Source organism: Bacillus rossius, chromosome 1, assembly GCF_032445375.1.
Source record: "Bacillus rossius redtenbacheri isolate Brsri chromosome 1, Brsri_v3, whole genome shotgun sequence".
NCBI lineage: Eukaryota > Metazoa > Arthropoda > Insecta > Phasmatodea > Bacillidae > Bacillus > Bacillus rossius.
In genome coordinates, this window is record NC_086330.1 from 349,335,737 (window position 1) to 349,361,989 (window position 26,253).

The 26,253-nt window shown below is 35.2% G+C and overlaps 1 protein-coding gene across 3 annotated transcripts in view; it reads right to left on the minus strand.

Moving 5' to 3' along the window:
• Nucleotides 1-596: 596 nt before the first annotated feature.
• The window catches only part of LOC134528210 (protein angel homolog 2), a 31,994-nt gene continuing 6,337 nt past the window's right edge, over nucleotides 597-26,253 (minus strand). For all 3 annotated transcript variants that reach the window (XM_063361624.1, XM_063361626.1, XM_063361625.1), the window contains exons 5-11: nucleotides 24,521-24,587; nucleotides 21,830-22,133; nucleotides 20,624-20,758; nucleotides 19,797-19,935; nucleotides 18,348-18,523; nucleotides 12,431-12,547; nucleotides 597-1,209 (exon numbers count right to left, since the gene is read on the minus strand). In XM_063361624.1, the coding sequence (XP_063217694.1) occupies nucleotides 1,035-1,209; nucleotides 12,431-12,547; nucleotides 18,348-18,523; nucleotides 19,797-19,935; nucleotides 20,624-20,758; nucleotides 21,830-22,133; nucleotides 24,521-24,587 (1,113 nt within the window). In that variant the 3' untranslated portion in view covers nucleotides 597-1,034. The remainder of the gene's footprint in view (nucleotides 1,210-12,430; nucleotides 12,548-18,347; nucleotides 18,524-19,796; nucleotides 19,936-20,623; nucleotides 20,759-21,829; nucleotides 22,134-24,520; nucleotides 24,588-26,253) is intronic.

The window sequence follows — 26,253 nt, forward strand, 5'->3', positions numbered from 1 at the left end:
TGTTTAAATGGACATCAACTCATTACACTGTACGACTATCACATATTTATTCAAAATCGCTCTACTCATTATGTTACATTCACTCTCCACCATTACATCACGATCCACTTGCCGCTCTACCACTTCCTTTCATAGATACCAACTCTCATAGATGCCAACATCACATATCACAACAATGGGAGTGCATGACTTGATGTAGGCTTTTGGACATACGTCATTGCATAGCAGTGCTAAGCAATGGCATATGTCCAAAAGCCTACATCAAGTGTATATCTGAGTTTGTGACATTTTGAAAACTCAGATAACAACATATAACTTTATAAGGATCAAAGATACTGGTGTATTTTTGTAGAACAAGTTTTTGTAATACTGTCTTCATGTGAGACATTTTAATATTTGTTGTTTGTGGCAGTAATGTATAATGTCCTCGAAAGTGGACAGCATAAAATTATAACAAAAACACTTATATATAATAATTTTAAAACTGATATTTGGGTAGCTTGATTTTTTACTACTGCTTGTATAAATCTATGCATGAAAGGTTTAATGCAAGGTTGTGGTAGTGACCTTTTTCTATAAAATGACATCCAAGACACTTTTGTAAAACTAAACGTGTCATTTATTTACATTTAACAATACAATACATTTTTAGATCACTCACAACAAAGCAAAACTATTTTTATGTAGGAAAATAATGTAACAATTAAAATGGCCATCTCTATACACATCTCAACACACAAACTTCTTGACCAAAAGTTTATTTTTAATGTAAATTTAAAAACTTCAATCAAGTATACTACATTCATTTCCTTGTACAATGCAGTTTTCACCACATAATAAATTAGGTTTTAGCAATGTGTAGGGTGACTTGACATTCATAAAAGTTTTCCTGACCAACTCTAGACCTATCTTTTTAACTTATAACATTATTTACAGAAAATCAAAATATTTTTCTTCCCTTTTTAAAAATAATTGTTGTGTTAGCCAACTCAGGTACTCATTTAAGCAAGTACAGCGAAATTTCAAAAAAAGTATCAGTGCTGCATTTTTTGTACATCACTGTTCAGACCAAACATAACAAGAAGTGGGTAATGGTCCGAAGGCGATTTGAAGTTTGGGATGGGTCCCGAACGAGTGGCTTCATCAAATGTGGGAAGCTTGTAGGTGGCCAACAATGTGAGACCACTTTCCAGCTCATCTTTGGGAACACTAGAACAAATGAACAAACAAATATAAAACTACATGGTGTGCAAAGGCTTCTATTTTTGTTTCAAATCAAAACATGAATTATACATACTTTCTGTGCCTGCCTGTAGAATTAGCTGCTGGAGCTAATAAATTATTCCATTTGCAGGCCAAAATTTTAAACTACAAGGGTCATCCAAATATACACCGTAATTTTGATCACTTGATTCAAGTAGTGACGTGAGCAGCGCAGCAGGAAGGGGACTGGGTGGCGGGAGAATGGAGAGGGGATAGGCATGCCCACGGCCCTCTCATTCACAGCCGTCATTTCATATGAGTGAACAAAAAATGGCCAGTGTCAGTTGCTCAATGTGTTGTTTGTCCTTTCGCCAATGAAGGTGTAAAATTGTGAAGAGACTTCAAGCACAGTTCGGTGGTGCTAATCTGAGTAAAACTCAAATGTTCAATTGGACCCAGAAGTTTCGAAATGGTCGCGATAAAATGGAAATTCAAAGCCACAAACAGCATCCGACGACCAGCGTCAATGAAGGCAATATTCACGCCATGTGACTACTGTATGTTTGGTCCACTGAAGAAGGCATTGGGAGGGGAACGATATGAAGATGGTGCTGTGGTATAAACGGTATGTGCAAAATTTGCTATTGGAGCAAAAAGAAATTTTTTAATGAAGGGATAAAAAAGATTCTTATCTGATGAAGAAAATGCTTTTCTGTTGAAGGAAACATGTAGAAAAATATTCTGGTTTACATTTGAATGACCCTTATACATAATGAAACAGCTCCGATAAAAGTGAAAAAGTCTTGAAAAATTCACGTGTTCTTGGGTTCCTAAATACATAATTTAAGTTTATATATTTGATTTTGGTTAAATGAGTGAAAACAGTCTGTAACTACTTTCTACAAACAAACCTCAAAATTCTTTTACTCAACATGGCATTGAATATATTGCCGCTTAAGAAACAACACCGCTTTTTAGGCATGTGTGAAGGTCTCTTTTTAATGTGAAGCGAAGTCGAAGCGAAGCTTATATTGTGCAAATGAATGTCGAAGGAAAATCGAAGTCGAAGGATTTGAAATAACATAATTTTTAATATTAAAAAATTGTTACATATGTTTCATCATGATTATATAGACTAAAGAAAATTCCATTGTACCAAACATCTTCAAAAAATATATGTATACTACATAAGTACTGTTAAATGTCTTAATCCACAGGAAAAATAAGTACTTTTTATTTATTTAAAATTTGTAAAATTCATTCATCTGGTTTTCATTAATAAAGTTAAATTCCACCTGGCTTTGAAACGTGTGAGCCAGCCATTTGAGGCTTGAAAATTGTCAATTCCAAGCCTTAGTGCCTCCATTCGTGCTTTCTTGCAGTGCTGTTGCTGTGCCCGAGATGGGTATGTTATTAGAGCGTGCTTGCACAATCCAATCAAAAAGATTTTTGTCAAGGTCACTATCGATACATTTGCTATATCTTTTCCTCTTCTGGTGCAGTTTTGCAGCATTTTCTTCAATATTTGCTCTGTCTTTTACTATTGTGGACAGAGTTGTAGGTGCAATATTAAAGCGTTTTGCAACATCACACTTTTTCTTGCAGTTGTCAACAGCTGTAAGAATCTCTAGTTTTTTGCAATGCTGATACCCACACGCTTTTGGGTACTCATAACTTCTACGGGTAGGCCTACCTACATATGCTGCCGTAATACACTAAATATAAAAATATAAACAGGTTATCCACGTCGTCATGTCGCGTCGCCATTAAACAAGCTTCACGAAACGTCACAAAATGTTCACTAGCGTCGGAAACGTGCCACTAGATCTGTTAAATAAATGCTGTATACGTATTACATTGGTGTACGATTGCGAAAGATTTCAATCTGAAATTATGTTTACAAACAAATTATAGGTTAGGTCATCGTAACAGAAAACAAATAGTAACAAAAACGCATTAGTAGTCGTTGGCCATCGTATAATCCACGTTTTATGTACCTAGCCAGATATGGCCGCCATCGGCCAATATCCATTGCTACAAATTCAAATGCGAAAATACGCATTTTGTAGGATAAATATTATAATCAAATCGTTTTTTTAATTGAAAAAGTTAAGCGTTTTTTATTTATAACTCTTGATTATTCCGCATAAATGTTATGTTACACCGATCACACAAAAAACGGACTTTTTTTATACGAATGAATTTTCTATCCGCACGGTTACCAGCACTGCAACTGCCATTTTACTCAACGAAATAAAGAAAAGTCTGTAAACAATTTCCACAAGACCTGTCGTTAAACAAAGCTATAGAATTGTGAATGAAATGAGAAAATGTTTAATATTTTGTGTATTAATATCGGCAAAACGAGAAATTACCGTCCAGGGCTTTGAAAAACGTACGTTATATATTTATTATGCCTATTAATTTGCATGGCGTTTCAAGGGACCGGCGGCGTTATACGTTATACTTAGGGGCCTGTTCTTTTCGCGATCGCGATTAAACGACGATAAACGCGAAATAACTGTTAAATACAGTTTTTACGCGAAATCGCCATAACACAGCGTTTTTACACGAAATTTTGTATTAAAACGCGAAATCGCAGTGTTTTTACGCGAAATTTAAATACTGGTTAAATACTTGTCTCGTCAATGGTAAACAAACACCGCAACATGGCCGCCAAACATTAATCATAAATGAACTAAAGCAAACAAAAGCTTACACACGCTCACGTTATAATGTTAAACCCAAAAATATACTGTAAAAATACGCAAAACTACGGCGTTTATTTTCCTTTCCGGCATAATGTTTGGATAGATAAGACAAACAAGCGAAGTTTTAAAGTGTACACACACCGCTTGGGGCACTGATGTCAGCTTAGAACAGCGACACCGGATAAATACAAAAGCAAGCAGATGATTGGGCGAACGGTGTTTGGAACAGCCTTACGTGAGTGGCCATACCACGTCAGCCGGGGGCGCAGGCATATAGTTGGAACAGCGTCATAGTATCAAGCAGATTATCGGGCGAACCAGGCACAAGCATTTTAAATCGCGCCAAAAAGCGGAAAAATGTAAACAAACATTAATTTTCGAATGGTGTGACGATGATGATTAGTTGGCCAACAGTTTTTATAGATTTTGTTGGGTCGTTACCACAACGCGGAAATACTATAACGCCGAATGTCAAAATTGACCACAAAGCCGAAATACCATAACGCCGAATGTCAAAATTGACCACAACGCCGAAATAACAACTGAATGAATTTGTGTGCATTTCTAATGTACCTTAACGCCGAAATACCACAATCAAACCTCACCTTACCTTACCTTACCTAACCTAAACTAAACTAAACTAACCTAGTCTATCCTAACCTAACCCAACCTTTGTGGCAGCCCTGTAATGACATTTTCGGCGTTGTGGTACACAGCAGTTTTCTAGCTGTCGTCGTTGTGATCAATTTGGCATTTCGGAGTTGTGATGCGTCCTCGATTTTGTTAAAGGAATTAATAGTTTTCCAGATTAGTTTATGGGAACAAACTAATAATCAGTGTCTAAATCAAAAGTATTGTCATATAAATATATGTAACCTATTTGTTTAGGGTATTCAGTAATGAGTAGGTTCAAGTAAAATTATTTAACTTAAATAATTTCAGATATATTTACGGTAACACACACTTTTTTTTTTTTTTTTTAGTTTTTAGCACCGCTTTTGTGTTTTTAAGTGAATTTTAGCACCGCTTTTGTGTTTTAAAAGTGAATTTTAACACCGCTTTTGGTAATTTTTAATGACAAAATCTGAAAATTTTATTTACCACTTTCAGGGGGCCCTAGTTATACTGGATTGCAAGTTAACAAGAGGGACGTACTAGAAAGAATTTGCTGTATACATAAACGGGAAATTACCCACCGCAAATATATTTTGGCAGTATGTACATATTAATCCAAATAGTGGGCCAAACGTTTCTGGCAAAAATCTTCGACTTTTCCACTCGAAGTTTATTTTTGTCAAAGCCAAAGTCGAAGGAAAAAAATATCTTCGATTCGACTTCGAATACTTGAAGCTTCGCACACCCCTACCGCTTTTTGTGACAAAAGACAAACAAAAGGCTCGAAAATAGACTTTTTCAAATACTGAAACATCAGAAATATTGCTTTTTCTCTACTAAATGTGTACAAAACACAGACATTCTTAAAATTTGATACGAATAATCTAGCTAGTTAAACATACTAGATAACGTAATGTACTTATTCTTAATTTATTTTAACTGCTGAATTTAAACAAATCTAAGTAAGATGTTAAAAATAGTAGTTCTAGGATTCTCAATTGTATGCCTTTTTTTAAATACATAATGTGATGTTTGAAAATGTCTAAGGATAATCATTTTTTTTTAAATAGAAGAAATTGTTTTCAACAATAAAATTTTAAATAATATTGGGAGTATTGTGTTTACACTTCATTTTTTTTTTATATATAACTTTATAGCTTTAATAAACTTAGTCTGAATGTTCTCAATGAGTGTATTGTGATACTGCTGTTTCATTTTCTTGAAATGAACGGAGGTATTTGGTTTTGAGTGGACTGAAACACCTTTACTACAGCACATTTCCAAGGAAACAAACAAAATACCTTAAATACCTATGCATAATCGAAGAAACCTGAGTATGATTTAACTATGGAAATTCTAAGAAAACAGCAATATAAAATATTCTCAGTTAATTGTTAACAGTAGCAGGGGGCAGGAATTATGCTATGTTCCATCATATGTTAAGAAAATTGCCAGTGATTAGCCAAAGGGGGAGGAAGCGGCTATTCAATTACTTTTCTTTCTTCTCTCACACTGCACACAGTTGCAGTTGCTACGTGTCATGTGCTGGAAATGTTAGAATACAGAGGGAAAAATCCAATGGCAGTAAAATAAATAGTTTCTTCATGGCCCTGCTAAATTTTTCCATTCAAGAAATTTGGAAGTTTGTGATTTTACAGCAGAAATACTGCTGTGACTAATAAACAAAGTTTACCTAGTCCATTTTTTTGTCCAATGCCATATTAACTAATACAGCTATTTAAAATTGGTAAATGGCTGTTGCTTGGGCCTTAAAAATAACACACTGTGGTGCTCTGGCTTTCTTGAAGGTTTGAAGGAAGGGGGAAGAGGGGAAGAGTATGTTGACAGTTTCTCGCATGCGGAAGATTGTAGGAGGGGAGGGAATGGTGGAATGTTAAGAGGGTAGGGAGAAGTAAGCCATACGTCATGATGCCGCCGCTGGATGAGTTTCGCGTGTGTCCACTTAGGCCGTAGAAGCTACCGCTGCTGCATTTTTAAGGGAATGTCCAATTTTTTTTGTACTTCTCATAGAAAAATTTTTTTGAGAGTAGGTATTAAAACCTACACAAAATATACATTAAACATTAAGAAGGAACATTTTTATAAGCTTTCATTGTAATTTTTTCCTAAATTTTTTTCTCATTTATATTTTCGAGACAAAATTTCCTTTTTTTTCCCTCAACAGTTCCTGAGAATGTATTCGTAAAATCGCTGCTTCGCTAAGTCCTGGGGATGTAAAATTGGGGTTCTAGTGTAGGTCTATAGTTAAGGACAATTTGCTTCATTTCTTGTGGATGGGGATGACCTTAACTAATACAGTAGAACCCCGATTTTACATTACCGCTTTTAACGCTTTCCCGTTATTTGCACCATTTTTTTTGGGCCCGTTTTAACCTCATTTGATGCAATGCAATTAATTCCCGCTTATTACAACAAGCCCATAACCTACTTCCCGCTATTTACGCTGTTTGTTTTTGCAATGACATACATAAATTCGTTATTCCCGTGTTTGTCATGGACGTCTTACCTTTGAAGATATAACTTTTGTATGAAATCCAAATTCCTAACTGCTATTGGGAACACTAGCCCTATATCTCGTCGATGTTTCGAAGTTCTCTTCTATTAAAAACGGTATTAACAGGCTGCCAACACTGGTATAATCATGGACTTCACGAGAACGTTAGCACGTGACGCTAGCGCTATAGTTTATAGAAATCCCTACTGTTAATCAATAACTTATACATTCAGGATTTCCGGCATGTATCTTTGTCAAGTCTGTTATTGACAACGTGGTCGGCAGTATCGTGAAAGGAATAACTTTTTTACCCCTGTAATTACTGTGTTTTTAACAAGATGGCAACAGGTAAAAAACGTAAAACATTATCGATTGACGAAAAACTTAAGTTTTTAAAGTGCGTGGACGAACATGTCGGTACTCGTGTTTCACTCGCTGAGAGGTTAGGCATCCCGATTTCAACACTGAACACAATTGTGAAAAATCGCGACATGATAGAAGAAAGTGCATCGCAGTGTGGTAGTTTTTCGAAGAAGCGAAAATACGTTCGTGCATCGAACGAGGAACTTGAAGTACTTTTGAAGGAATGGTTTTTTGGTGCAAGGGCCTCAAATGTACCAATAAACAGTGTTTTGTTAAGAGAAAAGGCACTATTTATAGCAACACAGCTAGGAATATTAGATGAGTTTCGTGCATCCAATGGTTGGATTGACCGTTTCAAACAAAGACATAACCTCGTATATAAAGCAGTATGTGGTGAAAGTAGAAGTGTAGACTCTACAACTGTAGAAGTGTGGAAACAAGAGCAGTTACCCAATTACATACAAGGGTATGCACCGAAAGACATTTTTAATGCGGATGAAACAGGCCTGTTTTATTCTCTACTCCCAGACAAAACACTGTGTTTGAAAGGGGAGCAGTGTCATGGTGGAAAACTTAGTAAACAAAGGCTCACTGTTTTGCTAATGTGCAATTCAGATGGCAGTGAGAAACTTCAGCCATTGGTGATAGGGAAGGCACAAAAGCCAAGGTGTTTTAAAAACATAAAAACTTTGCCAACAAAATATTTGGCAAATCAAAAGGCCTGGATGACGTCAAAAATCTTCGAACAGCAAATGCGTGCTCTGGATGCAGCAATGGGTGTTAATGGAAGAAAAATTTTGCTGTTTCTTGACCAGTGCCCAGCTCACCCTCAAAACTTAAGGAATGTACAGCTTGTTTTTTTCCCTGCGAACTGCACCAGTGAGCTTCAACCTTTGGACTTGGGCATATTCATGCCTTCAAGTTAAAATACAGGAAAAGGATTGTCCAAAAAATATTGAATCTCTTGGATGCTGGCAAAAATCCACAAGAAAAAAAATCAATGTTCTGGAAGCAGTGCATGAAATTGCCTATGCATGGAAACAAGTTGCATCAACAACAATTTCAAATTGTTTCAGGAAGGCAGGTTTCCCAAGCTCAGGAACAGTGTCTACAAATGAGGACAGTGAACCAGGCAGCAGCATAGAGGAAGAAGACTGGAAGAAAATTCAGACAGGCAGTTTGTTCAGCGACTTTGTCAATATTGACAGTCATGTGCAAACAACAGAAGTGCAATCGATTGATGAAATTGTCAGTTCGCACATGAGGGAACAGCAACATGAAGAAGATGATGGTGGTGAAGATGAAGATGAAGAAATCCCTATGCCTTACAAGCATGAAGCTCTCGAAGCAGTTTCTGTTTTGAGAAACTTTTTTTCTGTGTTAAACTGTCCTGACAGTTTGTTTGACCAGCTAAACCATATAGACAAAAAAATAGAAGAACTGAGCAGCCAACAATTAAAGCAAACAAAAATTTCAGATTTTTTCACATTGTGTTGATATAATTGTAAATGCTTTTTTGTAATCTATACATATTTGCTTTTACTGAAATTAATTTTAAACCTCTTTCATAACCTATATTTAGGGCCATGCAATTTTCGCGATCGCGAAAAAACAACGAAAAACGCGAAATATTCATTAAATCTGATTTTCCCACGAAATTCGCTTTTTTTTGACAATTCACGATAAAACGCGCGAAAAACGCAAAAAATATTTTTATTAACTCCTTTGTTCAACACAACACAGACAGTGCCAACTTGTACCACCTTACTACGAAAATAATATGCAATATGTTTTATAACTGTAAACACGGCAAGAAATTTCAACAATCCTTAAAAATCTGACGTGAGTAGAGTATTAAACTTGTATTCTCATAAATTCATGTGGTAAGGGATGTGGATTGGAATCCAAACGGTATTTTTTTTTTCCCCGTAGCAACGTTACCAATTTATAATATATTTTTTCTAACCTCAGATAACTTGTCGTATATATAAAGCTGTCGGAAAAAAAATTAAATAGATCCATCCGTCGAAATGATTGTGATAATATATTTTATTAACGAAGTCACGCGCCATCTTCTTTGTTGATACTGCAAATTTGACCAAAGAGTCACAGACTCTTTCTATGCATAGATGTGTCTATCCAGATGTAGAAAACTGCTCACCCGAACAGTTCCGAAGTTTTCCGATCGCAAGTAAAAAAGCACCATAATTAAAGGATTAAAATATTTTTATTTTACGGTCATTAAGTATTTTAAATAATGCCAACCTAACCTAAGATAACGTTTAACTTCGGAAGATTTCAGGTTGTGCTTGTGGTTTCTATTTGAACTGTAAGTTATCCATCCAATACAGCACAATGTTTTTAAAAGGCCACTGTTCCAAAATGGTGCCGTTTTGGAAATGTTCAGTATTCAGTATTCACAATGAATGCAACACATTAGGTCCTGAAATTAAAAAAAAATTTTCTTGGAAGTAATTAGTTGTTGGTTAGTTCAACATGCCAAAAACGTGTAAAGGAATTTAAAAGTGATGGCTTTTTTATTTTTGATGAAGGAAGTAAAATTATGATGTGCAAGTATTGCACAAGTATTGTATATAGTGTGGAGTGGCTGCGAAAAGACTTGATTCCTGTAACTGCAGTCTTATACTTCAGGCCAACCATTTCAAGCATACAACATTGTTGTACATTTTAAATAAATTATCAATATAAATATACATATATATGTATATATTTTTAAAATTGATTGCAAGGTATATGCATTAAGTGGCTTGAATATAAATGCATTATATATTATATGCTAAGTTAATTGGTTTTAATATGCTATTCTAAAGTTAATAAAGTGTATCTATGCATACAGTAAGTCCTCTATTTACGTCGTACCGATTTACGTCGTTTCGGATTAACGTCGCTAATGTTTGAGTACTCATGTTTCAATTTAAGTTGTCGCCGATTCACAATAACGTCGTTTACAATGACCGTAAATCTTTATTTTAACCAAAACACCGTATATCATTCGTTTATAATTCTTTGTTTCCTTCGGTAGTTAATTTATGCTATGTAGCGTAAGCTACACGTTCACCGCCTTATCTTATCATACATCATGAGGGACGCTTCCTGCTCTCCGCTGCTCTCCGCGCGGTGATGCAATACTACCAGCCCGCCCGCTCGGCCACCCACGTATCTCGCACGTAGAAGTGTTATCTACTTCCTGCAACGACATAGCATTTTCTCCTACCCCTTTTCGTCCAACTCCTTGGCACTTCAGTAGAGGTGTAAAAGTAACTAAAAAAAGTGTACCCGTATGTATTCGTTACTATAACAATTAGTACTCGTTACTTTCGTATCGTTACTCGTTACTTCTGATACCGCATAACATGCTATGTTATGTAACAGCAACGAATCGAGTCGTATTTCGTACGCGTACAGTATGACGTCGCGTAAATAATAATAAATCGAATATAAACAATTAAAAGTATTTGATAATTAACAGCTTTTGTTAACCAAGAAACAATAAAATCTCATTAGAGCAGCTTTATTATAATATCTCTTTTAAGATAAGAACAAAAAACGTGAATATACGCGATAATAAAAAACAAAAACATACATATTTATAATTTGTAAAAAATACTTTCTTACGTTGTTTCTGTTCCAAACTCAAACTTTGTCTACACACACAATAACTTTAATAAACCGTAAAAAACTTGGACGACGAATTTCCAAATTATACTTTTCTTAATAAACAAACATCGTTCTTTGTAACGAATAAGCGCGCGCATGCGTAAAACATATGAAAAATGTGAGTAACGAAATGCATTCGTGTGTAACGTTTCGTTACTCGTTACTAGATGCCGCACCCGTTACTCAGTAACGAATACATACGGTTTGCTACAGCTCTACACTTCAGTCGCCATGATATCATTGAGTTGGCCGGAGTTTTAAACGTGCCGTTGTTAACTTTATTGTGATTAAATGCGTTTGTAGTAGGCCTACAGTATCAGCTCACTGCAATTTATGATTTTTTCTTCATAAGATGTCTTCCAAACGACTATATATCTGTTTTTATATTTCAATCAATAAAGGTAATAAAGCAGCTGGTTAAATAACCATTCTATAAAGCTGAGAAGTACTAGTTTGACTTGTTTCCCACGCTGTCGGTTGTAATTTGCTGATAAAATTGCTCGTTGTCACGTCTGTATGCCAGCGCTTCCGGCCGACCTTGGGCCGTGGTCGGCCGGTGGCATGAAACATGGCTCATTTTGCGTCGTTTCTATTTACGTCGCGGTTTTCAGGAACGTAACCCCGACGTAAACCGAGGACTTACTGTATTTGTAAAGGAAATTCATTGGAAAAATAATTTTAAAAAATAATATTATTTGCCGATTTTTAACACAAATTTTTATACAGCTTTTACCTGTTTATAATGATGAAATACCTCATTTTTATTCACCACTTACTATATTGTAGTAATTGTAAACTGGAATTTAATACAGTATGTAGTTGTGACTTTACCTTGTGTGTGTGTAGGTAGACTGTATGAGTTGTTGCTTTTTTTTTTACATTTAAAAATTAAACTTTTGCATTAGTAAACTTTTATTACTATCTGTATTATTTTTATTAATATTCTTAGCCTATGAATGTCTAATGTTAGTATGAATTGCTAGTTAAAGTAAGGAAGTATGTACATAGACTGTGCCAATTTTTACCCTCTACAGAATATATGTAGTATGGGACTTAAGTGTTAATATAATAACCCTTTTTAGCTATGTGTCAGACACTCATAATGAATAATTATGTGTATACCAGAGTACACTGTGTTTAGGTCTTATAATATAACAGTTCTTCGGGCAAAAAAAGGAATTTTACACATTTCCCTTATTTTACACTTTCCCGCAATTTACAACATTTTCATACAACCCCTTGAATAGTGTAAAGAGGGGTTTTACTGTATCCATTTAAAGCTATTATTAAAAATGTGTTTTAACAAGGGTACAAGTAAAATCATAATAATAACTTGCTTATTCACCTGTAGAAAACGTAATCAACAGTAACCCATTTCTTGTGGTGCGTTGTGACTTCACTGTCGTGGTCTGTGTACGCAGAGTGCAGGTTGAAAGGATGCGTCAGCACTCCAGTTTCGAATCTGTTGAAAAACTGAAACTTTACACAACAGAAGAAGGAAGAAAGGGAGATTTCAGTGAAAGGTCACAAATCCAGCACATTTGGGATCATGACCATGCTAATAAGAGGTTTAACCACTATATTTTTAATAGCGATGCACAAGTACTCAAAATGTTCAGTAAGTTTTAAGTAATCGACTTGAGCCAATTTTAAAGGGTGGAAAATTCTCCAGCAGTTCACTGTTTGGTCTAGGGAAATAATAATCTTATGAATCATCACTAATACAAACCTAGAGTAATCTAGGATTATATATCTAGTAATTGTAAAGCTCAGCACAGTTCAGTAGGAAACATGATTAGTTGATGCAGAACTGATTAAAAAAGCATTTGTTACAATTTAAGTACGTCAGCATGCAACGCTTATACTCCGTTTCATTAGTAAGAATGTAAATAAAAAATAATTAAGTATTAAGTTTGCTAGTGATGGTGGCTGATTTTACATAATCTTGTACTTTATTTACGATTTTGATTTATATTTGGACATATTTATGGTCATTTAGTGCATCGTCATCATAATTTTGTTTATATTAACGATATAACGATTAACCTATACCACAAACACCAAAACATATCTTCTATGCAAATGCCATTCTAAAAAATTTTTGGAATTTGCTGAAGTAATAACTTTTTCTTAAAATAGGCTTCCAATATCCTTTTATACATAAATATTATTCATACAGTGTGTCATTGAAAAGAAATAAATATACGACATACATGTATATTTTTTCGTTCGCCTAGCTGAAAATAATAATGGTACACACGAACGTGGAGTAAAGACAAATGAACGAGTGACAAATAAATACAGATGAAGTAACATAATTACCATAAAAGTTACCATTACAGTTACTGTAGAAGCACCATAGTTACCACAGAAGAACAATAACTACCACAAATATACTACAATTACCTTAAAAACCTTAAAAAATATATTGGGCAAATTAAATGTTATGGCACAACTGCTTCACCCACACAGCGTAAGCAATATCATCGTACATTCACCCTGAATTTTCTTGTATTGGGCGTATAGAGTATAGGGAAATAACTATAATACATATTTAAAACAGTGATAAAATGATAAGTGTTGGCGTGAAAAAGTTTTTTATTTTATTATGTTCCAAATAAATATACTAATTTTTTAGTCTTTTAATTGCAATGCAACTGAACATAAATATCTTAGTTTAATAGTGATTCATTAATAGTTATAATTTGAAAGAATTAATTCTATTTTTTGACTAATGCTTCTTTAGGTACGTTATGAAAAAAGATGAGAGTGAATTTTTACGATGTGCGCACACCATGCCACAAAATTTTTACAGGATGAAAAAAAGGCTAAATACGAATAATATAATATATGTGCTTTTTGATTTATGAATGTTGAATACTTGTCCATATGATTAAAAACATTTATTTATTATGAATATTAGTGAAAGAAAATGTGTTTCAAGTATCTTTTCTTTATGTAAGTGAGGTTATGTTCCTGCATGTATAACGATGTCAGGTTTCTTGAAAGCTTCCATTGTCACTGGCAGGGAGTGTCTGTGGAAGGTTTAGTAGTCTCCTGGCCATTTTCATGGAAGTGTTTGTGAAATATTGTTCCAGTGTGGGCAATTGTCTGTAAAGACGTTTTCGGCCTGCACATAGTTGTCCGGTCATATTAATATTCTTCCTATTACAAAAAACCTACTAAGGACCAGAAAAGTAACAGTTTAATGAGAAATATTAAAAAGCACATTGAATATATAGGAACTTCTCCAGATATTGGGATTTTTCTGGAAAATAGTTCTGGGGGACTGTTGCAAATAAATCAAAATTACATAATACATAATTATAATCATTTATTATTATATATCACATAGGATCGATATTGCTAAAATTATGCTGCTTCAGTTTTCATCAATAATAAACTAAAATTTAAAACCTCACTTCTGAAAAATCTTAAACATAACCTGAGATCAATTTCTAAGTAGTTTACTTAAAACTAAGGCGGCATTCAAAAACAGTCTTTAACTTTTTAGTTTTTAGTCTTAGCTTAGTACTTTTTTATAAGCAATTATTCGTAACAGCTCACTAGATATGTATTCTGATCTCAAATATAGGAATTTTTAACATAAATAAGTACACTTTTTATATTAAATATAAATAAGGCACGTAAAATCACAGTAGGTAGGTAACATAATAATAAAATATTACTTATTAAAAAATTTCTTTTAGAACGAGAACCTAATAGAAAACAGGAAGCATTAAAAATAGTGATGGGCCAAATCCCAATTTTCTCGTATCCAAATCTCGAATTAGAATCTCAAAGAGTACCTCGATTATAATTACAACTCTTGAATCTGAATCTAGGTCTCTAGAGTCAAAAATAAAATAATGCACAAGAAATAAAATTTTTAACTATAGTGTTAAAAAATTCAACCCTTTAAATGTTTGTTTTACATAGGTAATAATTTTCCAGAATCCATGCATACTGTAATTTTATTTATATGATTACATGTAATATATAAATATCTTCAGGAATGGTAACAGGCTAGGTATGAAGAAAAAAGCTGATAGAGTAATCTTCAGAGGTTATCACTGTTATCAGTGTTGAATTTTTTTAAAATTTACTTTATATCCTCTAATATTTTTCTTTGAGTCTTTATTCTTGAATACTAGAGGTGGGACGATACCACATTTTCGATACTCCAGGGAAAATATTTTCCCATTAAGTAACAATTATTACAAATAACATAAATTAGTTTAAAACTATATAAATTCCCTCTTTATTACAAAAATACAAACTGCAAACAACTTTAAAGACTTGAGTATAAAAATCAATATAAAAAATATATGTGAAATTCAAAATGAGAAATAGTGGCCTTACAAAATGTTATGAAGTCCTTTCTTGGAGGGGGAAAAAGTCACCAAGCCTAAATTAGAAATTAAAAAAATTAGGCTATTGTAAAAATAAAATCAGAAATGTTTTGTACCGATACCCCCCCCCCCCCCCCACACACACACACACAAATATATATGGTCAGTAGGGCGTATTTAAGGACATATAAACAGTGTTTGAGGGGGCCTAGTCAACAATGGTCCGCGGTGTTGGTAAATAATGATAGTGTGACGGCGCATGCGCGCCAGCGCCAGGAGAATTAGCGGCAAACGGCAACCGCCTGAACTTAAAAACGGGCCAATAGGAGAGGCCGCTGGTGACGCTCGGCGGAGGTATAAAAGAGCCGCCCGGCGTTTTCTCGGGGAGTCGGTCCGCTGCGCAGAGTCGGAGCTCGTGTCGCTTCGCGTGAGAAGTTTTCGCTACCCGCGATTCTGGGCTGCGGAATCGCGACCTGAAGTTGAACTGTCGGTATTATTAATACAGTAAGTCATCTATTTACGTCGTACCGATTTACATCGTTTCGGATTAACGTCGCTAATGTTTGAGTACTCATGTTTCAATTTAAGTTGTCGCCGATTCACAATAACGTCGTTTACAATGACCGTAAATATTTATTTTAACCAAAACACAGTATATAATTCGTTTATAATTCTTTGTTTCCTTCGGTAGTTAATTTATGCTATGTAGCGTAAGCTACACGTTCACCGCCCTATCTTATCGTACATCATGAGGGACGCTTCCTGCTCTCCGCTGCTTTTTATTACAATCAATAAAGGTAATAAAGCAGCTGGTTAAATAACCATACTATAAAGCTGAGAAGTACTAGTTGGACTTGTTTCCCACGCTGTCGGTTGTCATTTGCTGATAAAATTGCCCGTTGTCACGTCTGTATGCCAGCGCTTCCGGCCGACCTTGGGCCGTGGCCGGCCGGTGGCATGAAACATGGTTCATTTTGCGTCGTTTCTATTTACGTCGCGGTTTTCAGGAACGTAACCCCGACGTAAACCAAGGACTTTTGTACTGCGTGCGGAATTGGGACTGTATTTATCGAATTCATCAACGCGTCCGCGGTCCGGGAAACAACTACACGCGCGCCGGAACTTCGCCTTGTGTGAGTGCTCTGGTGACCTAAAGTGTGTGGTGCCTACTGGTGCATCTCAACGCACTCCCTGGGACAGCTGTCACGCAGACTGGAGACTGCGGAGCCAGCGCAGCATTCGCAAGGTAAGGCGCGGTCGCCTTGAGTCGGTGCCTGAGCATTGTTGGACTGCAAACTCCCCTCATCGTACACGGTGATTCCCACTACGAGACGTTATCGCAGAGACTGTGCCATCTAATAGTAACTGTCCGCGGTCCCCCCAGAGGTCCTGCGGGTAGAAATAGCCTACCGACAGAGTTTTAGCCCGGAGCAACCCCCACCCTTATTTAATGTGCAGACGGCATCTACGTGTTGTGTTGGATACCAACAATAGAGACTGAACTTGAATTGGACTATTGTCGAGCCGGGTGCCCTTCGTAACGTCCTGCAGTCTCAATAACATTTTTTTTTTTCTGCTAGTCACATTGTGCCTCAGAGAACTTTAGCCATTATCAAGTATAAATGTAATTCCAATGCTATGTTATTGTTTTGCCTCCATTTCCTTAATATTATTAAAATTTCTTGGAAAATCACATATTGTTTATTTGTACTACAGGTCAGTCTCCTTAATTATATTTTAAAGTTATGGCAAACAGGGCTAAGTAATGTTAGGCACTCGTGTATTGACAAATATCATCTGCCATTCATGCAGTCCTGTGTTTGTAAACAAACGAGGTGTTTGTTTACGTTTGGGTCACATCAGTCCAGCATAACGTGTGCCTGTCGTCATATTAGTGTGTTACACCACAGTTTGCTGGTTTGTTTCATTTTTACAAACAACTTTATGCAACAACAATTTTCAATAAAATTTTAACTTGAGAAACGTAAATTACAAAACAATCCGATCGTAAGAAAACAATAACAAACGGGTATATTCAGTTCAAAGATTAATGAATGCACAAAATATGAGATCCGTGCCTTGGTAAAGCGCGTGCACCATTTTCATAATCATTGCTAGTTTGCGCCACTAGTCTCGCTTGGTGCTGGCCATAGATGCTACTAGCGAAGTGCACAGTCTTCCTGATACTATCCATATCTATGGTGTGATAAAGTTATTTTCTTACGTTTGCAATAAAAGCATTAAAACGTAGTTTATCAGGAGGAATATAACAAAAAAATTGGTGCATTTTAGGACTTTTCCACTTCGTAAAAACGTATGAAACGGGATATTAATGATTTTATAAGTGTATGGTCCGGGAAAGTAAACCATTGTAAATATAGTACTTTCGGCGGGACCAAAATTAATCGGCGTATGACACGGGAAAACGTATGAAACAGGAACGTATCATCGAGGTTCTACTGTAGTTGTATTTTGTACGATGGTGACTCAAAACTTAATTCAATACAAATGAACAAGCATTCCGGTATCGAAAAAATGTATCAAACTTACAGTTTCGATACTGGATACTTTGCGATACCGTCAGGTATCGAGGTATCGAAGTATCGAAAATCCCATCACTATTGAATACTGAATCCTTCGAATACTAAAGATTTTATGATATTTGAGGATTTGATTGGCCCATCCCTAAATGAAATGAAAACCAACAGAAATGATAAACTCTGAGCAAACTAAAAATGCTGGCAACACAGGAAACACGGGAAACAGCTGGAATCCACCCGAAAAAAATTAACACACGCTCGATTACGATTAGTGGCGGATTACGTAGCTTGCTGAACCATTGAATGTAACATTAAAATCCTTTTCACTGTTAGTATTTCTCAAGGTTCTATGGTCATCAATGTACTGAACCTGTCACTTGGGAGACCATCTTTCCCATCTTCAGTATCCTTTTCCACCTCGCTGCTCACATCCATGAGCTGCAAAGTTCCTGGATGGGGAAGTTTGCCTGACGTCGCATCTTCCCCGAACTTCATGTCCCATGGGCTCTGGATCTTCCTCAGCAGTGTGAAGTCAGAGTTGTAGACCTGTTGGTTCAAATAATATTCATAAATTAACCAGCACAATTCACTTTCAGTTCATCGGTCACTTGTACACAACTCATGCACACATCTGCCCAAAAAATTACAAAAATTTCAGGAATTTACACTTTGCCAGTTAATTACAAGGCAAATTTCCCAGGTGTGCCAGAGCATTTGCAGATAAATAATTTTAAACCATACAGAATACCAGGCTATAGTTAGACATTGCAATAATAATCTTTGTATATTGCTCTGACTTGCACATAACTAATAACTTAAATTATTCCTTAGGGTGGTATTCCAAGATGTTCGGGCAAGATAGCAAATAAGAACTGCCTTGTTCGGATAAAACTGTAACACTAATTCTTGAGTCGTATTCCAGACCAAGTCCAAACCCGAATCCCAGTAACAAAACAAATTGGTAAAAAAATTAATAAATGGCACCCTGCACGAGGCTAGAAACTGGTTTCAATGCATTCTAGTGGATGTTTTGTAACCATCTATACAATTTTTATGGCAAAATAAAAAACTAGAGAGAGCAACACCATACCACAAAAATAGAACCGCTTTTCTAATTTTCTCAAGTACTTTTAAGTTATAATTATTTCTTCTTATGACCATTAAGGTGTTCAAAAACGTATTCCAGGATAGTTTCACTAACATAAAGTTTCATTTAGCATACCGACATGCTTGGTATGTTCTTCGATGATCACTGAAGTAACTATATAGGAAGGAGTCAATGGCGCCAGACACGGGTCTGCCATCTGGACAAAGTCAACAAAAAATGTGAGCTCTACGTATTTTGGGCAATAGATATGGGTCACCAAAATTCATTCCCTAAAAATAAGGGACTGGCCATGTCCTATTGTGCACAAGGAATATGGTTAGGGAACAGGTGTAGCATACTCAACACCTAAACCATTATTTTCGTCTCTTGGAATACTGGCCTTAGTGCACATTCCCAGGTGGACTTAAACCAAGTAGTAGTGAATAAAACTGAGGCTGTGTATGGTTGAATCACATTATCAAGTAAAAAAATATGTATAATAAATTAAAAGCTTTCTTATTACAATAGCTACTTTTTTAGATATATGAGATCCCCCCCCCCCCCTTATTATTATGAAATTTGTCCTAACATGCTTCATGGAAATTTTTCACTTTGCTTAACAAAACTCAAAGCTGCTCACAGTTTTAATTATTGGCCATTCAAACTCAACTTGATGTAAAGTGTAGATCAAGAAACCACAACTCGCAGCACGGCAGTGAGCAAGCCACACACCTTGATGCGCTTCATCTCATCCCTGCGGTCAGGGGTGCCCTTCTCCCTCAAGGGGAGGATGCCCCAGTGCTGGCACGAGTCCATCACGTGCAGGCTGCGCGGCAGCAGCGTGTTGTTGAACACCGCGCCGCTGCCGTACCTGCAACAGCACACCCAGCCCACTGCGGCCAAACTGCACACACAACAGTGCGCACCGGCACCACAAACTTGAAGCAAGCATGTCTCTTACTTTTTTTTCTAACATATTTACCAGTTAAGCTGCGTAAATCTACACAGTCTCGTCGAAGAATCGTTTTCCTCGTGAGGTGGTGATGATATACTTTAACCGAATTTCCTTTAGAGCAATATACAAGTCCAACCTGTACCATTTTATTTTAATGTCCAATAATCAACTGTTCCGTGTTTACATTACTTTGCAATGAAGGAATCAATGTCAAGGCACGTTGAATCATCTTCTTGGTGGGGTGAGGGTTTGTGTGCGTGTGTGTGTGAGAGAGAGAGAGAGAGAGAGAGAGAGAGAGAGAGAGAGAGAGAGAGAGAAAGAGAGAGATTAAAGTCGTGGAGAACCATATTAGAATAATTGTTTAATCAGGGACATTATAAACAATGAGAGGCTCACACTCTCTGGTAACAAATAGCTTAAGTGATTCCTTTAAAGGAATGTACACATAATTATACACGAGACAGTATTCTATTTACATAAAGCAATAACTGAACATACAAACTATGTATTTGTAAATCTTCACACTAGACTAATAAAGCAATATGTTAAATTTATAACTGATCATGATATGGCGTGTATTATTATCTCTGGCTACCATACTGACCGATCAGTTAAATTCTTCTTAAAAAGGCCCTTGTAGCGCAGTCGTCCTTCCGTCAAGAATTTGTACACTCCTGAGAAAGGCGTGAAGTTCATGTCACCAGTTATGACAACCGGGAAATACTTTGGGCCAAACTTCCTGAACACACATAAATATTTCTGGATACAATCTTACAGAAGTTTGGAACTTTAAGAGAACAAATATTTTTTAAATGAACCGGTTAATTAGCTTGCAAGCATCCTTTATCAAAACAATTACTTTTACGTTCCAAAAACAAGGTTTAACAGCTAAATCCTATATGTGTAATGTCTGAAAACAAACACTACATTAACCATAGAAAAAATCATAAAACATATGATAAATTATATATGGATGGATATCAAAAATTTCTAACATTAAAATGAAAGTAAAAAACTAACCTAACTTTTGGCATGCAAATAATGAATATAAATAAAATGGTAAAAGGACTGGAGTGATGATAAAAATACAGTTGGTAAAGTATAAATTCAATTAAATTAAATTTTTTAAATAAATTCTCAGATTTAAATATTAAACATGTGAATAAAAATTAAAAAATAAATTTGGTTTGATTGAGATAAATTTTAATTAATAATGAAAATAAATAAGCGAATGTTTATTAAAAGTGAATGTTTACTAACATTTATTAATTTCAATTATTTATTAAATAATGTAATAATTTATAATGCAAATAAATTATACATACGGAAACATAACCTCACTTATATAAATACACTTGAAAAAATTTCTAAACACAATTTCTATCACTAATATTCACAATAAATAAATATTTTTAAATAAATATATACCAGTAATCAATATCAATCACTAAAGTATAAGATTTGAAAGCAAATTCATAATTTTTATTTGTAAGGTAGCTTTTTTACCTGTGAAAATTATGTTACACGGTGCAATGCACATCAAAAAAATTCACTCTCATATATGTATATTTATGTGTATATATATTGTGTATATATATTGTGTATATATATATACACACATACACATATACATATATGAGAGTGTTTTTATTTTATTTTATATATATATAGATAACATTTTTCTTATCAATTATGCATCTAACTGCTTTCTTCAATGTGTCACAAGGGACTTGAATGCAAAACATGTACGTCAGCGCTCAAATTTTGTCCCGTCAAAAAAGTTTAAAAATAAGCTGTGGATCATACACACCCCACTCCCGAGTAAGCAAATCGCTCCACCTCCGCCATGAGCAGCTGCGTCTGCGCGAGCTTGACGTCGTGCCGGTTCATGTTGAAGAGCAGGTGAGTCGTGGCCACCACCACGCTCTGTCCCGGCAGGTCCCTGTGGGCGAGCTTCGCGATCAGAGCCACGTTGTCCCGGTTCAGCACCGGCACGTTCGGCTGGAAGAATTCCACCGACGTGTACTCCTGGAGGACGAAGGTATCGGCTTTGTAGAATATTGCCACGCCGTCCACCCTCTTGTGCGAACGCTTCTTGTAGATGCCACGGTAACCTGTGAACAATCAAGACTTTCGTTAAAACAACAAATATTAACACTATACACAATTATTCCATTTTGGTCCCTGTAGTAATTATTTATTTTCCCTTTTTAAGTTATAAGTTCTTACAAATTGTTACATTTGTATTAAAAAGGTGTCTAGTGCAATAATTACAAAAATATTCCCTACAGAGTACTACATAAGAAAATGCTAGGTATGAAATTTTTTCTTTGCTAAATTGCTAACACAACTCTCATGAGGTATTGTTATCATGCCTTATTCTTTACAAAGAAACTATTAAAATTATTTAAAAAATACAAGAACACTAATCGATATTAATGAAAAAAAAAAAAATTAACTAGAAGCATGAAAATATGCCCAAAAGCTAATAATAATGAAGCCGACATATACTAATGATGAGTAGAGTCCCGATTTTATGGTGTTTATTTTTTTATCAATTTCATATTAAAAATATGAGATTTCGGTGTTATCGGTTTTATTTTTACTAATACAATACAAAAACAGCAACTCAAAAAGATGTATTTTAAAATGTGTGAAAACTCTATGGCTAGACGCTAGAGTACTGTTTCAGTGTTGCAAAGTACTAGTATACCATCCTTATTGGAACATGCTCCAAGATTTTTTCCGCCTAATCTAGGTTTCACATCTTTGCATTGTATGTATCTATAGACTCTATGAAAGAATCAAAACAAAGCACGGACATTGTACATATAACCTGTATTTCATTTTCTAGAATGGAAATCAAAACATGCCGAGTTGATTCCAGCCATAATGATGCTACGGAAACCAGAAGTTTATGTTAAATAAATAATAACAGCTACTGAATGTTGCCTATTTTCGTGTTTTGTCGTGTGTTGACATGTTTTTCGGTGTTTTGTCGAACGTTAATGTGTTTTTCGATGTTATTTAGTTTTATCGCAATTCACCATATAGGTAATCGGGACTCTAATGAAGAGGTAATAATCTGTAAAATATAAAATATTTTCTGTAACTGCAACTCTAAATATCACAACCACTTAAAGATTTTTTTAAAAATCAAAATTGAATACACAATCAATGGTTTTCTCTTATTAAAAATTTCAAAACCTAAGCAATGCATCATTGCAAATCAAATAATGGGAATGAAGACCTTATCTAACTATTGTACAGACACACAACACTGTATGTATCAACACAATTTCAAAGTAATGAAAGCAGCTTAGAGATTGCCTTGTTCTTTTATTGTTACTGCAGATGGGCATTAATTAAGTTAAACACAAGCATCTGCAATTTAATGCCAAGAAAAAGTTGGATAGTAGTAAATTTGTTCATATTTTAAGCTTCCTCGAACTCGCCATGTTAGCATTTTTTTAACATTACTTTTAAATAAGTGCTATCCCTACAAATTTTTAATGATATCTCTTTTGCATCTGTCTTCTGGTCACCGTATGTTTTCGAAAAGCTATTTGCTGGTTGTAAAATGTCATGAAAACGATCATAATTATAAACACATGCATGACTTTTTATCACTATTTGGTGACAAAAAGTTGTAATAACATATTAAGGCAAGAGAGCTATTGTGATGAAAATTTACAAGAAAAGCCCTTCAATTATAGAAATAATAAGAAAACAAAATATTAGGGTGAGTGAAACTGAGCATTAAATCTTGAAAAACATTGAACAACTTATGCAGGCCCCAGAGTAGAGGTGTAATTCTCAAGCTGATATTGTTTAAGAGCCAGATTTTACTCACACTTTGTTGCATTTTGATGTGTGTGTGCATTTGCAGCTTTTTGCAGTGCCAAATAAATACATCAATGATTATTGCATACATGCACACAAGAGTTCTACATCGCCTTCACACTTTGCTGAGTAAACTTTGGCATCAGCAAACTAATTACCAAACTTCCAACAACTGACAGAGCGGAAGATGCTCAAAGCCGACACACAGCACGTTATTTAGTTATCTGTTGCACTACCGGGTTATTATTCCACCACATCTGTCACAAATCATTTTAAATCTCTGTTCTGGTGTCCAGAAAAAGTGCATCCTTATTCATTAAGGGGAATAAAAAATAAGATAGTTAAAAACAGCAGGAAATTGTGCTATTGATAATGAGAGAAAAACTGATCCCAGCTGTAGGACCATCATATGCAGAACATGTGAACAGAAGAAAAATTTTCTGCAGATCATACTAGTTAACTAGTACTTTATTATCTTTGAAATGTAAACAAATGAATAGAATCAATCACATCGTTACGTAGGATTCTATGCATACACATCATATAAAGTACATTAGGAATTATAACATTAGAAATACTATAGAAATTACATCTTCCAGAATTCTTAACCAACAATCTAACAAGAACTATCAACTTATGAATGCCACTTAAAACTTACCCAACATTTGAAGTTGTCTTTCAAACAAGTAAACATGCTCATTTTCAACTTCTTGCAGACACAGTATCTGTAAGACAGTCAGAGTAAAGTTACTTTGAAAACAATTTCATTAAATGTAAAAAAAAAAAAAAATAATTAACAGAAAAAATTCAGTACAAAAGTTTTTAAAACAGTAGCTAGCATACAATGGACGAAGAGCAGCTACCCAAAGTTATGTGTATAACCCCTTTAGTAGATAACAGATCAGGTTTATCTTATTTTAGAGTACAGTATTTATTGGCAGTTAGCTTCTCCTGTTCAAGAAAAAATATTTCAAATAACACTGTTGAACCGTATGCTTAGTTATACTAATCATTAGGGTTATTGAATTCTGGCTAACAGTTATACAAATACGTAAATAGTATGATTTACAATATATGTGTATATCAGTAAATCCCTGTTAAGAAAATTCTCAAGGTACTTAAACATTCCAACTTATATTAATAGGGATATTTGATTAAAAGGGTAAAATTGTATGAATTTATATGTCCATTTTATTTTTCTTAACTATGCAAGAAATTTTCATAACTGGAATTTTCTTAAGAGAGTTTCACTATCAATAAACTTGCATTTTGATGAGTAAATGAATATTAATACAAATATTACAAGACTTCATGAGTAATTGTGCAATGATCAGAAATTTTTCACTTTCTGATGTAACGAACTGGCAGACAACTGCACTGAAAGTATAGCAAACTGTTTACACAATGTGGCGCAGTTCAAACTCAAGCCTGTGCAAAGTATGCAATGCTAACATGTGGAGAATTCTAGGTTCCACATGTGCGCAGCAAACTTACAGTGCCAGTGCACAAAATGTTGCAAACGTGCACAATTAAAACTGCTGCAAAATGTTGCAAAAAAAACTGCTACATTAATGGGGTTAAATAAGCTTTAAAAGCAGCACCAAAGTAGTCCTTTCAAAGAAATATATACATGCTTGTAACCAAATTATCTGGCATAAACTGAAAGCATTCTTGTTTAATCTTACATGCCAATATAGCACTTTAAAACTACAGGATCATATAAAATGATTGCCTGGATTTTAAAATGTTAATGCAAAATAAATATTAAACGGATATACACATTCAGTGTCTTAAAATGTTTAGAAGAATTCAAATTTTAGATTTAGTTTAGCACTCTTCTTTATGGACGGCATTTTAATTCTGGTGATGTCTAGACGACATACAATCTACTGTCCTGTCTCCTGAATCGTGTCTACGGTTACAGTTGCAAGTTTGCAACTGCTACAACGACAGTCTCTTTAAGGTTCTGGATGTTTGTTATTTTCTCAGTGTACACAATCTCCACAGAAAGAAGAGAAGTTTTTGTGTGATGTAGCGTGACAGTAAAGCTTAAAACACCATGTGTGTGAGGAAAGGGGGTGGGGCTGTGAGACTGCCCTGTTCACTTTACTTTAGTGTGAGGATCCAAACGTCGCCAATTCCGTTACACAGAGACCAACAGTTACAGTCTCGGCATACCACAACACAAAGTGAGCCTTCTGTTGAATAGTCCACGACCTGCCACGCACCACCTCAGACTACAGCAAAGTGAACAGGGAAGTGTCGCTGCTTCACTCCCGCTCTCCACGCATGTGACTTTTTAAACATCATGGTCACACAAGGTCACACGAAAAATTAACTCTTTTAGTCTATTCTGTGGGGGTATGTTAAAAACATTGCCTGGACCGAGAA